Source organism: Pocillopora damicornis, chromosome 10 (genome assembly GCF_964200805.1).
Source record: "Pocillopora damicornis chromosome 10, jaPocDami1.2, whole genome shotgun sequence".
NCBI lineage: Eukaryota > Metazoa > Cnidaria > Anthozoa > Scleractinia > Pocilloporidae > Pocillopora > Pocillopora damicornis.
Window position 1 is genome coordinate 12212180 of NC_142679.1, and position 14116 is coordinate 12226295.

Consider the following 14116-nt stretch of genomic DNA (forward strand, 5'->3'; position numbering starts at 1 on the left):
ACACCTCTCCATTTCACGTTCTAGTCGTTTTTTAAAATATTCTATGGTCCACTTTTGCCCTGTCAATGTTCATCCTTGTGAAGAGATATTTTGCTCATTGAAAATCTTATATTCTGTAAGGCAATTGATTGTTTGTCTCACTGAATTTGTGACCAGAACTGTTTTGGTTCAGGACAAATTCTGCGATGCAGTCGATCACCTCCATAGGCATGTCCACCATAAATTCACCAATCCATGGATTGGCTAGCTTCAGTTTCAGGCTGAGGCGCAAATAATTTTGCAGTGCACCTTTCTTAAGGTTCTTTCTACCACGTCTGCTACAGTATTGCATAACATGTCTAGTGAATGAAAGGTACAGATTAATACAATGTTCTGAAAGCTGACTACACTCTAGACAAATTTTGATCACGAATCAACTAAGAATTCAAGCAAAGACTAGACAATTGGATTGAGATAAGTACATATGAACTGTATTATTCTTGAACTTGAACTCTAAGACAATAACAAGGTCAAATGTGACATGCCAAATTCTCAGTCAAATACTAGGTCACCAGGGGTTACAATGGAGTTGCCTTTTGTGACCAAGAGGTCCTGAGCTTGTAAGTGCAGGTCTTGAAACTCTGAACTACTGAATTAAACTAACTGTACTTTTATAAGGAATCGAACAATTGGAAATTCCTATGATTTTGAAGCTAGGCGTGATAGTGTGACATACAAAAAAATTTATGATGCACATCCTGTGTTTGGGATGATTTGATTATCAATAGGAAATAGTTTCTGCAGATGTAACTCTAAAACTGGGACAAAAATGTCATGCATTTCGTGAGCCTGGTCACAATTAGAAGCTATTTGTAACCCTAAACAATAATATCAAGACAATGGTTAGTCAGTTCGTGTAAGGTTATAGAGAATTGCTACAATAATATTTTAAATCTAGTTACATTAATATCGTAACTAAACAATAGCCTCTACTTATTGTATTATTACTGTTATATATTTTGTTTGGCAATATAAAAGTTACACTTAACTGTTATAATTTGCTTAAAAGTTGACTAAACCAAGTTTACAAGCTAGAAGGTTAAAAGTTATATTGGTCAGAAAATGACAAGGTTTGGCAACAAAAACAGGGTAGCACTAAGGGAAATAGTGCTTGCAGAGATTTTTCAGTTATGACAAACTAACTAAACCATTATAGTGTAGTCAGTTGTTTGTATAGTATTTAGGGTGATGTTGGAATTGATGATTACTCACAGTTCTGTGATGCACCTGATCCTGTCAAAAGTTTTTCCCAAAGTGAGGCAGTTCATCATACTGACGACTCGGTTAAAAAAAGGCGAGCTTGGGTTGTGTGGATGTATTTCTTTTAACAGGCTGGGCTTGTGGTAGTGGTTTATATGGCCTTATTGTTAGAAACCTAGTGTTTGCTAGCTTTCTGTTTTGCATTCTCTTTCTATTTTGAAAAAAGTTTGAATGATCAAATGTGATCAAACTGAATAGTGAATAGCTACATCCACCCAGTAACATGTCTGTAGACTACTATGTAACAGACTGCATCATGGGGTAATTGGGGTTGCACAGATACTTTAGTAAGGATACATTCATGATGTTGAAGGTGTTTATATTTTAAACTTGCTAGACTGTTCGTCTTCCTTTCCCACGCACGAGATTACTGTGTGGTGGATGTCCTTCCCTGGGGTGGGATGGGTGGACTTGTAAGGCGCATCTGAATATATTCATATCGATATTTGCGCCGAATAAGTATTTATTAAATTAAACTGTTTAACAATACATTTTTGGTACTTCCCCTAGTCTGATATGTTAAATTAGTTGCTGTGGTTGTTTTTACATGTTTTAAAAACAGCAGGACAAACATCTCTTGATAAATTTGTACACTTAAACTCAAAGTATTATTTTGAACTGTCAGAATTTTCTTTTCAATAATTGACTTTGCGTAGCTGTTTAAGAGAGGAATTTCTGACAAAATAATTAGATGCTTTTTGGCCAGTGTACCTTACAAGGCTTTTGCTCATGTTTGCAGGTGGGCCTTAAATTTTCTCTTGTTAACAAGTATTTGCGATAAACTTTATGAAAACTACTCAAACCCTGCTAAAAAAAAAGCAATTCTGTATGTTTTTGCAAAATTAACAATTAAGAACGGGCAATGACTAAAAGGGAGAGTTGCGATCTAAGGTAATCGAGGTTATTCTGCTGTAATAACAACATTAATAATAAAGGATCTTATATAGCACTAGTGTCCTAAAAAGTAATAACGAAAGGTTCTTTAATTTTTTTCTAAATTGGACAATACGAAATTATTTTAAATGTCATATGGTAAAGCATTCACAGTGTTGAGGCTGCCACAGAGAAGGATCTTGTACCATATGTTTTAAGTTGTACAGCAAAGCAAAAAATTGTCTAAATGATAATGTAATTAACCCAATGAAGAGTAGGGTGTAAGCATATTGTGTATGTACAATGGTGCTAAGTTGTTGAGTGTCTTGTTGGTTATGAATTAAATTTTAAAATTATGCAATGATTTACTGGAAGCCGATATTAATTTAAAAGAATGAGGGTAATCTGGTGATGCTTTCTTGTAATTGTGATGAGTCAAGTAGTAGCATTCTGGATGTGCTGTGAAGTAAGCCATACAGTAGAGCATTGCAGTGATCCAAGATTGAAGACTTAAATGCAAGAACTAGTAGTTCATGATTTTTCATGCTGTAGTTGATCTTTCGACTACAGGATAGATAGATGAGGATAGATAAAGATTTGCAATTATTAGCAACATGTTCCTTGATACAAAATGACTACCAAATATTACACCAATATTCCTTGCTTGCTGCAAGAAGTTAATGGTTTCTTCACAACTGAGATATCTGAAAGAAGTGGTCTCAAAACATATTTGGCAAAGATTTAGGATGATTCACCAGCGTCCAGTGATTAATTTCATTTGCACTGCTCTTCATGTCAGACACAGCTAGATCCCCATCACCAGGTATACTTAGCTAGAAGGAGCAATAGAGGGGTGATATAAGTATAGAAATGATGGCTCAAATTGAATTTCATTTTGATGTCTGAAAGTGGTGATGTGTAAAGAAGATATAAAATGGGTCCTAAAGCAGATCTTTGTGGTACTGCACATCCAAGATGATGTTTCACAGAGGTACCACCATTGACAGAAACATACTGCATAAGATCAGACAGGTACATGTAAGATTGTAACCATAGTGGAGGCTTACGGGAATTAGCAGTGTTGGAATTAACTCTCTTGGGATCAGATAATTGGTCATTTAGCATTTGGTTCATCAAATGGAGGACTCTATGGCCATGGCTACATCTACAAGGTATGTCTTGATTACTCAATAAAACAGCGAGAGCTTTGACTCTGCCATCTCCTTCCAATAACACATGACATACCCTTCAATGGGAAGTTGATTATTAGCTTAAAAGGTAGTAGCCAATCAGTGACAAAGTATTGGAGAATAACGGTCAAGTTGATATTGAAAATTGGTCTAAATTCAATCTTTCCCCAAGGTGTTTTATTTATAATAATCATAATTGACTGGTGACTCGGTGTAGTTGTTACATCTTCCTGTTTGACACCCAGTTCACTTGAGTTTGGTGCATCTCATTCTTGTATCCATTTCCTTTTGCAAACTTAAGCTGGACACCAACATTCAAAGGATTTAATGGCAAAATCTTTTGAAAGTTATATTGATTCCTGTAGAGTAAGAGCGAATAAATAAACAAACAAGAAGAAAAGAGGAAAAAGATCTAGTTTAGTTATTAATGACAGTTGATATTGTTATGTACACCATCATGGCTGCAATGTTTTCAACCTGTCCATTGAAATCTTTATTTATGCTTGTTATACTATAATAGCTACTGTTTGTATCTTATGCTGTTGCTGATAGACATGCTGTTTTCTGGAGTTTTATTCTATTTGGAAGAGTATCTTTCAAGCTTGATAACCCTCCCATGCATCCATTATTTTCCCTGAGCAAACATGGATACACTTGTTTCTATCTCCCTTTGACTACGGACATCACCATCTATGTGGATGTTGAACTTGACCCAGATCCTCTCATTGCTCAGTGTTCTGCGCATTATTTGTCGCTGTCTCAAGCAGATTGTATATTGAAATTGAATATACTGATGTTATATACATGGTAACATTTCATCTGTATCTCCTATTAATCATTTTGTATATAATTGTAATGATCTTTTGTGTCTTTGCCCTTTCTATTTGGATTTTTGTGTATGGATATGAAATCAACCTCGGAATTGGAAATATCATGGAAAAAGAGCTGGTAAACTTTTGAAGGTGAAAGAAGCCAACAGAACTATGAATATTCCATCAACTGTCTGCTGATGAACATTTGTGAACAGTTATTTGTTAACTAATAGCAGAAGATTATTAAATTTGGCCAGGCTGGTACCTTTCAAGAGTGATGCCAAAGCATATAATCTGTAATTTAAATTTAAACCTTAATAGATATTCCTTAAAAGGTTTTTCAAAATCTATTAACAATTTTATAAAGATGTAAAATAATAATAATAATAGTAACAATAATAAGAAAATATAGTAATTATTTAAAACTAAACTTCCTCCTAAGGTTTATGTTAATATATTGTGCGGAGGTGTTCCCTCATGGCGATCTTGAAAGATTAAAGGAGGTATCATTCATAACATTATCCAAACTGTTCCATAGGCCAGTTGCTCTTTAGGTAAAACTACGTTGCCCAGTGGTAGTTTTACAAATCAGTATCTGAAGCAAGTCCCTTTTGTGCTTGTAACAAGCTTGAATACTAGAGCACTTAATCAACCTATTGCTCAGTTATTGTGGAGTGAGGTCATTCAGACATTTCTATGTCATTACCACATCCTTATAGTAGTAATTGCTTCACGAGTAGCCAATTCAACTGGCAAATCAAATCAACTGTCAAATCTCTTAGAGTTTGTGACTATCTTGCTGCGAAAGTTTTTAGATGGACTGTAGGTTACTTGTTTCCAGTTGATGTGTTTGACCAAACGGTGGAAAACAAATGATGCTATTTGTAATTTTAAAGTTTCTTTGTTAAAGCTCTCCTGAACATGATTTATCTAATATAATTTAGAAAAGCAGAATGAGAGTTAAGTGGGGGCCCAGAATGACTCCCAAGTCCTTAGCTGACGTAGCTGGTTATAGTGTCAAACCTAGGAAGGACACTTAAGGAACTTTTGGTATCCTCCTCATCAACTGCCTATGTCTGATAAAGAGGAGCTTGGTCTTGCTTGGAGTTATCAGAAAGATGTGTTGCATAGCACTGTTGGGCCATGTTGTGTTAGTTCTTGTTCAAGCTTCTCAATTGCTGAATCAACCTCTGCCAGAGGGAATGACAGGAATACTTGCAAGCCATCCATGCATGATTCTGGGCTGCAAGCACTAGGAGCTGAGGGCAGATCATTGAGGTAGATGCAGAAGAACATTGGTGAAAGGATTGCACCTTATAGGACACTGCGTGTTATAGGCAGGGGGTCTAACAGAGTGGAATCAGTTCGGGCAGATAGAGATCCCTGATAGATAGCTCTTAAACTAATTAACAGTTGAAGGTGATGCGCCTACATTGGAGAGTTTAAGAATGAGCTTCTGATTCAAAATGCTGTCTAAAGCCTTTGAGAAGTCTGATAGGATGTGAGCAGTGAGCTTCTTCCTATCCTTAGCTTCTAAGATGCGATCTGTGAGGTAGATGTTCAGAGTCTCATTGGAGTGGGTCTTTTGTTACCACACTGGGCTGTTAACCTGTTGTTGTTAATGAGGTAGGTAGTGAATTCACTGAGAATGATTTCTTGCAAACCTTAGACGCAATGGTTAACTGTGATAGTGGTCTGTTACTGGTGGCTTTTTCATGATCTCCATCCCCAAGGATAGGTATCACCTAGGCTTCTTTCCACCTAGCTGCAAATGTACTTCAAATGTAATTTGAAAGGGAGAGGGCAATTAATTATCTTCCATTGCGAACGCAGATTTTTCCGATGCAATCTTGCTTCTTTGAAGGTATGGTTTCTCTCAGCTTCAAGAAGGGTTTTCTCAACCAAGTTGTACAATTCTTTTGTATTAGCCCAGTCAATGGCATCCTGTGTTTGATGAAATCGTTTGAGGAGGCCATCTGTACATGTAGATTTCATGAGATCCTTGATTTCCTGGTTGACAAAACAACAGGGCCTGCAACGAATCTTAATGGATTTCTAGGGAGCATGAATGTCTAGAAGGGACTGTAGATTAAATGTATTGAGCTTGGTGTCCACAGCACTAGTATCAAAAATTGTAAGAAGGCCATGGGTTTTGTCAGCTAAGTGTACCATAAAGAGGTTAAGGTTATGGTTCTTATAGCTGGGGATATTTACAAATTGGGGGTGAGATTTTGGCAGCTTAACTTTGAGTTTCACAAAAACAAATGAATTACCATTTTTATGCAGATCACTTGCAACTGTAGATATCATTCAAAACATGGTGTACGAATGATGCAGATCGGTGCAAGACCTTATGAAGTCAGCGAAACAGCAAAAGGTATCAAGAAATACATAATTAAAAAAGAAATCAAGCATCAAGACTACAAAAAAACATTCTGCTAAACAATGCACAAACATATCACAGATTGAAAACTAAAAGAAGCAAGAATCATCAACTAGGGAGTTTTGAACTCAACAAAGTGTCATTATACTGGTTCAATGATAAGTGTCATATTAAAGATTGTGGCATTTCACTTACGCATAAGTTCATCTTCTTAACTGCTTGATGGACTTAGTATTTTTACTTCCAATTTCTTTTTTGTCAAAGCTTTTTTATGAAGCAAACGTTTGATGGTTTCTTTTCTTTCTCTTTCTTCCAGTACTTTCTTTAGTTCTCTGATGTAAGCACGCCTTTTTGTTTCCTTAAACAGAAATTTCCATTTAGTTAATGGCGCTTCCTGAATTTCTTCACCTTATTACAAGTGAATGCAATATATTTTTGTAGATTTATTTTTTTTGTGCACAAGTGAGACAAAATCATTAAATTAGTATGTTATGGTATTTAAAGTGTTTACATATAAGAAATATTTTCCCAAAATAATGAGATGGTTGAGGGCTAGACAGTAGGTGTGACAGTGAATAATTCTGAACATAACCTCTTGTTCTGACAGCAGTGGTTTCATATTACTAGAGATTGAGCACCACTCCTGGAATATATAAATACTTGATTTAAGAATATCTAATTATGATAATATAATTATAATAATATAATACTCATTCACTAATGCCACACCTAGAGACACATACTCACTGTACAACCGCTCAAGTAAAAGATGTAATCTTTGTCTTAAAGAAAAATTCCTTATCATCTGCCGACCCAAACTATCAACACTTCACAAACTTAATGAACTCGTGGTGATGTGTAGACTGTTATTATTAAAGATGGGATATATTTCTTTCTTGATGTTCTCTGTGTCTCTAGGTGTGGCATTAGTGAATGCTAGTCTGTTGTCTTGGTAAAGTCCTGCATTTATATTAAGGTCCTGGAGTTGGGAGAGCAGAAAGCTTCCCATAAGTTCACATGTTTTAGCGCTGTTGTTAGTGCTGTCGTCAAAGTCCAACCGAATTAAAGATTAAAACACTGAACACGATGAGACAACTTTTAATATCTTCTCTTCGACTTCGGTTTTCTCTTGACCTCGTGGTCGCAGATCACGTGACCAAGTGACTTAGTGGGGGGTGGGGTGCGCCCTACATACTCCACCTCTAAAACAAGATGTCCTCCTGGACATCTGAATAATAATAATAATAACTTTATTTAAGTGTCTGTGTATTTTTTAGCACTGCTTTTTCTTCAATTTTTTTCGATTGTGGCTACATCAACCATTACACTTGATGGTTCCTCTGTTTTTACAAAGGAGCAAAAGTTCCTAAGACTTAGTAAGTGAGCTTTCACGGTATCTGGCTTGTACATTTTCTCTGCATAATCTACCAGAAACTTGTCCCGAATCAAATTTTTGTTAAAGAGAGAGGACAACCTTTTCTCTGGGTCAATTATGACAAGTATCTTGGGAACTTGTGAGGAATGCTGCTTGGCCATTTTTCTATCCCTCCTTCCACCATCTGCTGTTTGTAACCACTGACAAAAAGCTCTGAAAATTTCTTCTTCGTCCTCTCCATCATTATCTTCTACAAACTCCACTTCGTTTTCTTCATGCAACTGTACATCCAAATCTATCATTTCCCTATGTTCTGTGTTGTTCGGCATGGCTGCATATTCCACTTCTGGGTTGTCTAAATCTGCATTCAAAGGGGTCCAAGTCTTGAGGGAGTGCGCTTGTCATAAAACTTGTTTGTAGCGAACAGAACTCTTTTTTATGTCCTTGTGGACTTGCTGAATGTGGTTAGGGAGGCGCTTGACCACAGAATGGCATCCCGCAATAGGACAGGGTCTGTGGCGGTGATAATCCTTCTTTTGCTGTACAGACACTTCTGGCTGCACAGGCTTTGGAAAAAAACTTTTTCTTACTCCAAAACTAGAGGTTGTGTTCTTTGCTCTTTCCCTTGTCCATTTATGGACTTTCCTTAAATGCCATGGAAGATGGATGACTTTCGACTTGCAGCCTTTTAATGGACATCTAAGTGCAATTCTTTTCACTGGTGTTTTAACTTTTTCCTCAACTACACCATGTATTTGATTATCTCTATTTTCTTTGACGTTGCCCCATCCATCAGTACTTGAAGACTCCTTGGAAGCTTCTGAACAACTAGATGAAGAGTACATATCCTCATCACTTAAATCTTCCCCACTGTAGTCATCTTGAGCTGCCCAGTCAGTATAGAGGTCTTCGAGGTGTTTCCTGTGCAGCATTACAGAAGGCAATGAATTAAAATGTATTAAAAATCCAAGTCAAATGATAAGTGCAGCTGCCAGTATGCAAAGACTAAGACTACACTTTGTCCATACCCACACTGTTATACGCCTTGCTGTGAACTGCACAACACAATATGTTGTAAACTGAGCAATGCAATATATGCCAGTTTGAACAACGTAACGCAACACAAGAGACCAAAAGTTGTGAACTGTACAACATACACAATATCTTTTAAACCGCGCAATATACGTAATATCCTGCAACCCAGACCATCTTCTCTTCAGCAACTGTTTTTTGTAACCTAGAGCGCTTACCAAAACTCAGGATTGGCCGCCCGGATTGGTTACTCTGCAACGAGAACCCTAGCATTTACCAGGAATGTCTAGCCAAATCAATCTATTCATAATAAGTATGCATAATAGTGACAGTTCTTTTGTGTAAGCCAGTTATGACTTTAGGTGAACAGCCTTTGTTAAATGTGTGGTTGATATGGTCCTAGTTTATTATATGTGAGCACGCTGAATTGAATTGAAGAATTACTTGTGTCCGTTTGAATCAGGGTCACACAGATCATTGTGGCGTATCGTATCAAGTTTAAAATCACTTTTTTTCCCTCTCATCTAGTCATAAAACAACAACAACAACAACAACTTTATTCTACCCCAATAAGAAAAGAATGAAATTTACATTTGATAAAGTTACAGTATAGACGGTATTGTACGGTGGCCCAGAAGGCTCAAACACAAACAAAAAAAAGAAAACGCAAATGAAAATGAGAAAGTGAAACTAACTTTGAGCTTCTGACACAACCCAAATAAAAAAAAGAAAAAGGAAACGCAAATAAAAATTAAAACGGAAGTAAACAGGAAAACACGAAGGGACTGAGCTCCAGGGTTGCGGTTTTGCCCCATTCGATGGTTTCTCCCAAGCTGCCCTGTTTTGTAGTAGTTGTGGCACAGTCTCTGATGGAAAATGACAAATATTGCTCTTAGTGTGGAACACTTCTTTAGAATCCCACAACCGAATCATATTATAAGGCCATAGGTTCATTTTTATTTCCGTTTTCTTTTTTTGTTTGTGTTGGAGCCTTCTGAGCCACCGTAGTATTGGCTTCCTAAAAGAAGAAGATAGTTAAAAAGACTAGCAAGCCAAGTTACAAGAAATAAATAATTACAATATTTGGGCTGGAAGACACATAAACATCTTTTACCTCCAACTGTTGGCCATACATGGTTTGGGTTGTTATAGTTCTAGTTTTTTACATACGAGTATGTTGTCCTTAATTAAAACTAATTCATTGAAAATTCAAATCTGCTCCTTCTTGAGAGGCTAAACTGCGTCAAGGGCAAAATCATTGTTAACAACAAAGTGTGCTCCTAAGTGCATAAGCGATTTGAAATGAGTGAACTACATTGTAAGAGTGAGCCATTGGTCGATCAAATGATCACATAATCTCTTTCAAGACCTTCTCTCCGTGGGTCTTAAGATACTAAGAAGACCTGAGGCATTCATGTTATATACAAATAGATACAATGGCAATTTTTGTACTTTCTTCAACTAGAAACACTCTTAAAGCTACAATAATATATTTGCTGATAAGATTATGAAACAGAAAATATCCCCTTCTGTACCCCCCTCTTCCCCTCTCCCAAAACAAATATTTCATTGCTCACATCAACCCCACCTCCCCCTCTGCAAGGATCCTTCTCTGTAGTATCCAGTTTTGTTTCAATGGGGTGTTATATCTAGCCAACCACAACTTGTGTTATTCTTTCGTTATATTTTTGACTTGTTTGGGGGAGAAAATCGGAACACTTGCACTCTGCTTTTTTTGCTGACATCCTAGATGTCGACCACTTATCAAAAACATTTTTTTTTAGAAGATATCATTCATATTATTACGTATATTACATTTTTAACTCGTGAATTGCATGCATGCGCAAGAGCGAGTTAAAGATACGATGTGGGGAATGGCATTCGCTCGCTTGCTCGATTGGTCGGTTCCTGTAAACTTTTTTTAGATTTTAGGCTTTTGAGTGCATTTTATAGTTTTTGGCGAGCAATAAACAGACGAAATGGCGACCTTTGTTGCTAAGAATAGTGGTGGGGTGAAAAAGAAGCTAATGATAATCTTAAAAGAGTTTTTTTTCGTTTTAGTTTCAACAAGCGGCGCCAGCGACTGGCAGGCATGCAAGGATTCACACTGAAATAACAGAACAACCTTCGTTTTTCATAAAATTGTAATTTACAATCCTTGAACTTGAAAACAATCCGAAGATTCATTGAAAATATCACTTACTGCGAAGCGCTCGGAGTTTACAGATGTTCAAAAGCTTTTTCTGTTATAGCGTGAGATTGATGACAAAATTGATCATTACGTTTCGTCGCGTGTGTTTTTCCTGTGTGAAGCAACAAAAGATGCCGGCGACTGACGAAAGAACAAGTTCACACGGAAATCAAATAACACCTAAACAAACAATTTTAGCTACCGATTTTCAGTGAATTTTTAAAGAACAATTTTCTTTTCAGTTTCAAGGCAATTTGAAGACTTAACATACATACAACGTACTAAAATGCGAAAGTTACACACCAAAAAATTGATAAATAGGCCTGAAATGAAATTCTATCTTGTTATTGATTATACGTTGCCTAGCACGTGACTTTAATCTACCCAGGCGGAGATCCAAAATGACGGTGGCAGGCTTGGCTTAGTTATATCACTCAAAACTCGTTCCCGTTTGTCTCATTTGATAAAGAGGGAATCGTTAATGTTTTCATTAAGACAGTATTGCCTTGATTTTCTATTATTTACAACGAAAGACAGTAAATTTCACTTTTCACCCACATTTACTTCCAACCTTTTCTTTTGAACCAGAAACAAAAATGATAGACGTTTAAAACACATGACATCATCCACCTTGTCAAATGTAATAGCATGATCATTTCAATTGTAATGCCTTCTTATCCCAACGTTACTTTGTTTTTTTGCTACATTAGCGAACACTGAACTACTGCTCGTACTCTAGATATGACAATCAACCACAAAATTCCCTAAACCAGATAACATTAAACATAATCTAAAAAATCATGTGTCAATTCACGAGTTTGCTCACAGAGCACTTTGATAGAAGCTTTATTTCTATTTACTTTCTATGTACTTAGCTATACAGTAAGCTAATTGGGGACACCTATTTACTCAAAACTAATCTAGAAACTAAAACTTTTGACAAGACGTGTAGGTAAATTGAACTGATCCAAAATATTAGAACTATGTATACAGCGCATAAATATACAAGTGGGCAGTATTCATAGGTTCCAAAGCTTGAAGCAACTGCATACATTGTGTAGTTTACAACTTTTGGTGTATTGCATTGCATTGCATTATTTTATGTTGCTCACATTGCTTATACTGTTTGGCTCAGTTTACAGTGTATTGCGTTGCATTGTTTACAACAAGCCTAGCAACCGTCTTTTTTCCTTTTTCACAAGTGTAATTTAAAAATTACACCTTTTAAAAGCTTTATTGAAAATAATTATTCTGTCCACCGAAGTTGATACATTGTAATGTTGTGATATATTGACCTCTTTTTTATTGCAAAGACTCACATTTGTGATAAAATAAGTTGAAACAATGGCGTGAAGCAGATCAATCATCTTTGACATTGGTCAGGTGTATAAGTAATTTACTTCATTAGTTTTGAGAAGTTGGACTTGATGTAATTTAATAACATCACCACTTCAGTCAGTTGACTAGTCAGTATTTTTTCAAAACCCGTTAATATTTGCCTCAAAGTTTATTTACATGGTTTGACAACATACATGTATTGTGATAAATGGTACATTAATAATGTTTATGATAATAGTGAGTCACTCAACTTTTCAATAAGGTTTTGGTCCCCTATCATCATAGCCTTGGCTCAATTAGATTTGATCTCTTGTATTTGTGAGAGCAAATTTTCACCGGCCATGATACAGGAAATTAAGAAGACCAAGCCTGTAAAAGATAGTTAAAATGTAAGTGAATCTAAGCATGTTAAATTGAACTCATTTTGTGTTAAAATAAAGAAAATGGTAAACTAATATTATTAAGCTTGATGGTGTATGAGAAAGGTGGGGAAGGAGAAGAAATGTAGAGTTCCAGTGATAACCGTCGTCAGATTTATTATCTCGTAAAACCATTTGGTTTCCACAAGAACAAATACGCTTAGCAGCCAGCAAGCCACGATTCACAAGGAACATTAAAATAGCTTGGCAGCTTGACATCATTGCTCGACAATTTAATTTGCTTGCCTTAAACTAAAAGGCGGTTATCTGCTTACCGATGTTGCTTTGATCAAAGGCTTTTCCCTCAAACGTCACAAACAGGGCTTCCTCGTTATCTTCGGCACAGACGCCTTGCACATAGTCAATGTATGTGCACACGTGGGCATGAGTTTCTGCATCCATGCAAACCCTAGCTGGGCCTTGATGGATCACTTGTGCTTAGGACAGTACATGGTGTAGCTACCATCATCACCCTGCTCAGCCTCTCTGAAGTTGGATACTGTGGCTGTTTCCAAGGGACCTGGTCATTACACATTTTCTAGTTCAAGTCGAACAATGAGAAAATCTCGCACACTGATAAATTCCCGAGACCTAACAAGGTGCCCAGTGCTCCTCTTGTTAAGAATTGTTATGGCCTCTTTGGCTGGATCGGTTGACATCAAGTCATTAATAGTTGATGCTGGTGGCAACCTTCTGAATACTTTGAGCACTTTCTCCCATTTCTTGTGACTGAACTTTCTGGAAATTGCTGTTCTCCAGCAGCTTGCGCACATTTTGGGCATGGATGCAGGCCTGCCTTTCTTTGTTTTCTCCACCACCAAGGTCTTGCAGATGTTTGTAAAAATACTTAAGAAGTTGGTGCCTGAAACCTTTGGGTTTTCCTTTGTAAAATTCTCTCACAGCCAACTCTTCCCACTTCCAACTCTTCCCACTTCCTACTCTTCCCCAGTATCCTCATCTTAATCCTCACCCTCATCCTTGTCTTTATTATCTGAACTTTCATCTTCATCATCCTTGCTTTCTTCCTTGTCTTTCTCTCCTATCCTTTCTCTCTCATTGTTGAAATTCTCTTCTTCAATGCTTCTCCTTTTAAATAGTACGATTTTCGTCCAGTTCTGCCTGTCCGGAGTAGGTGGAATAACATTGATGGATTCAGATGACTCTAACGAGATGTAGCTGTCATCATCACTTGATATTTCAAAAT

At 36.8% G+C, this 14116-nt stretch overlaps 1 protein-coding gene and 1 pseudogene across 1 annotated transcript; both read right to left on the reverse strand.

The window, feature by feature from the left end:
• Nucleotides 1-7844: 7844 nt before the first annotated feature.
• On the reverse strand, nt 7845-9724 carry LOC113671351 (uncharacterized). The gene has a single exon (XM_089184291.1). It carries the CDS (start codon nt 8259-8261, stop codon nt 7848-7850), a length of 414 nt encoding a protein of 137 aa, XP_089040417.1. The 5' UTR covers nt 8262-9724; the 3' UTR covers nt 7845-7847.
• A 3275-nt stretch (nt 9725-12999) lies between these two features.
• The window catches only part of LOC149038951 (uncharacterized), a 3305-nt pseudogene continuing 2188 nt past the window's right edge, over nt 13000-14116 (reverse strand).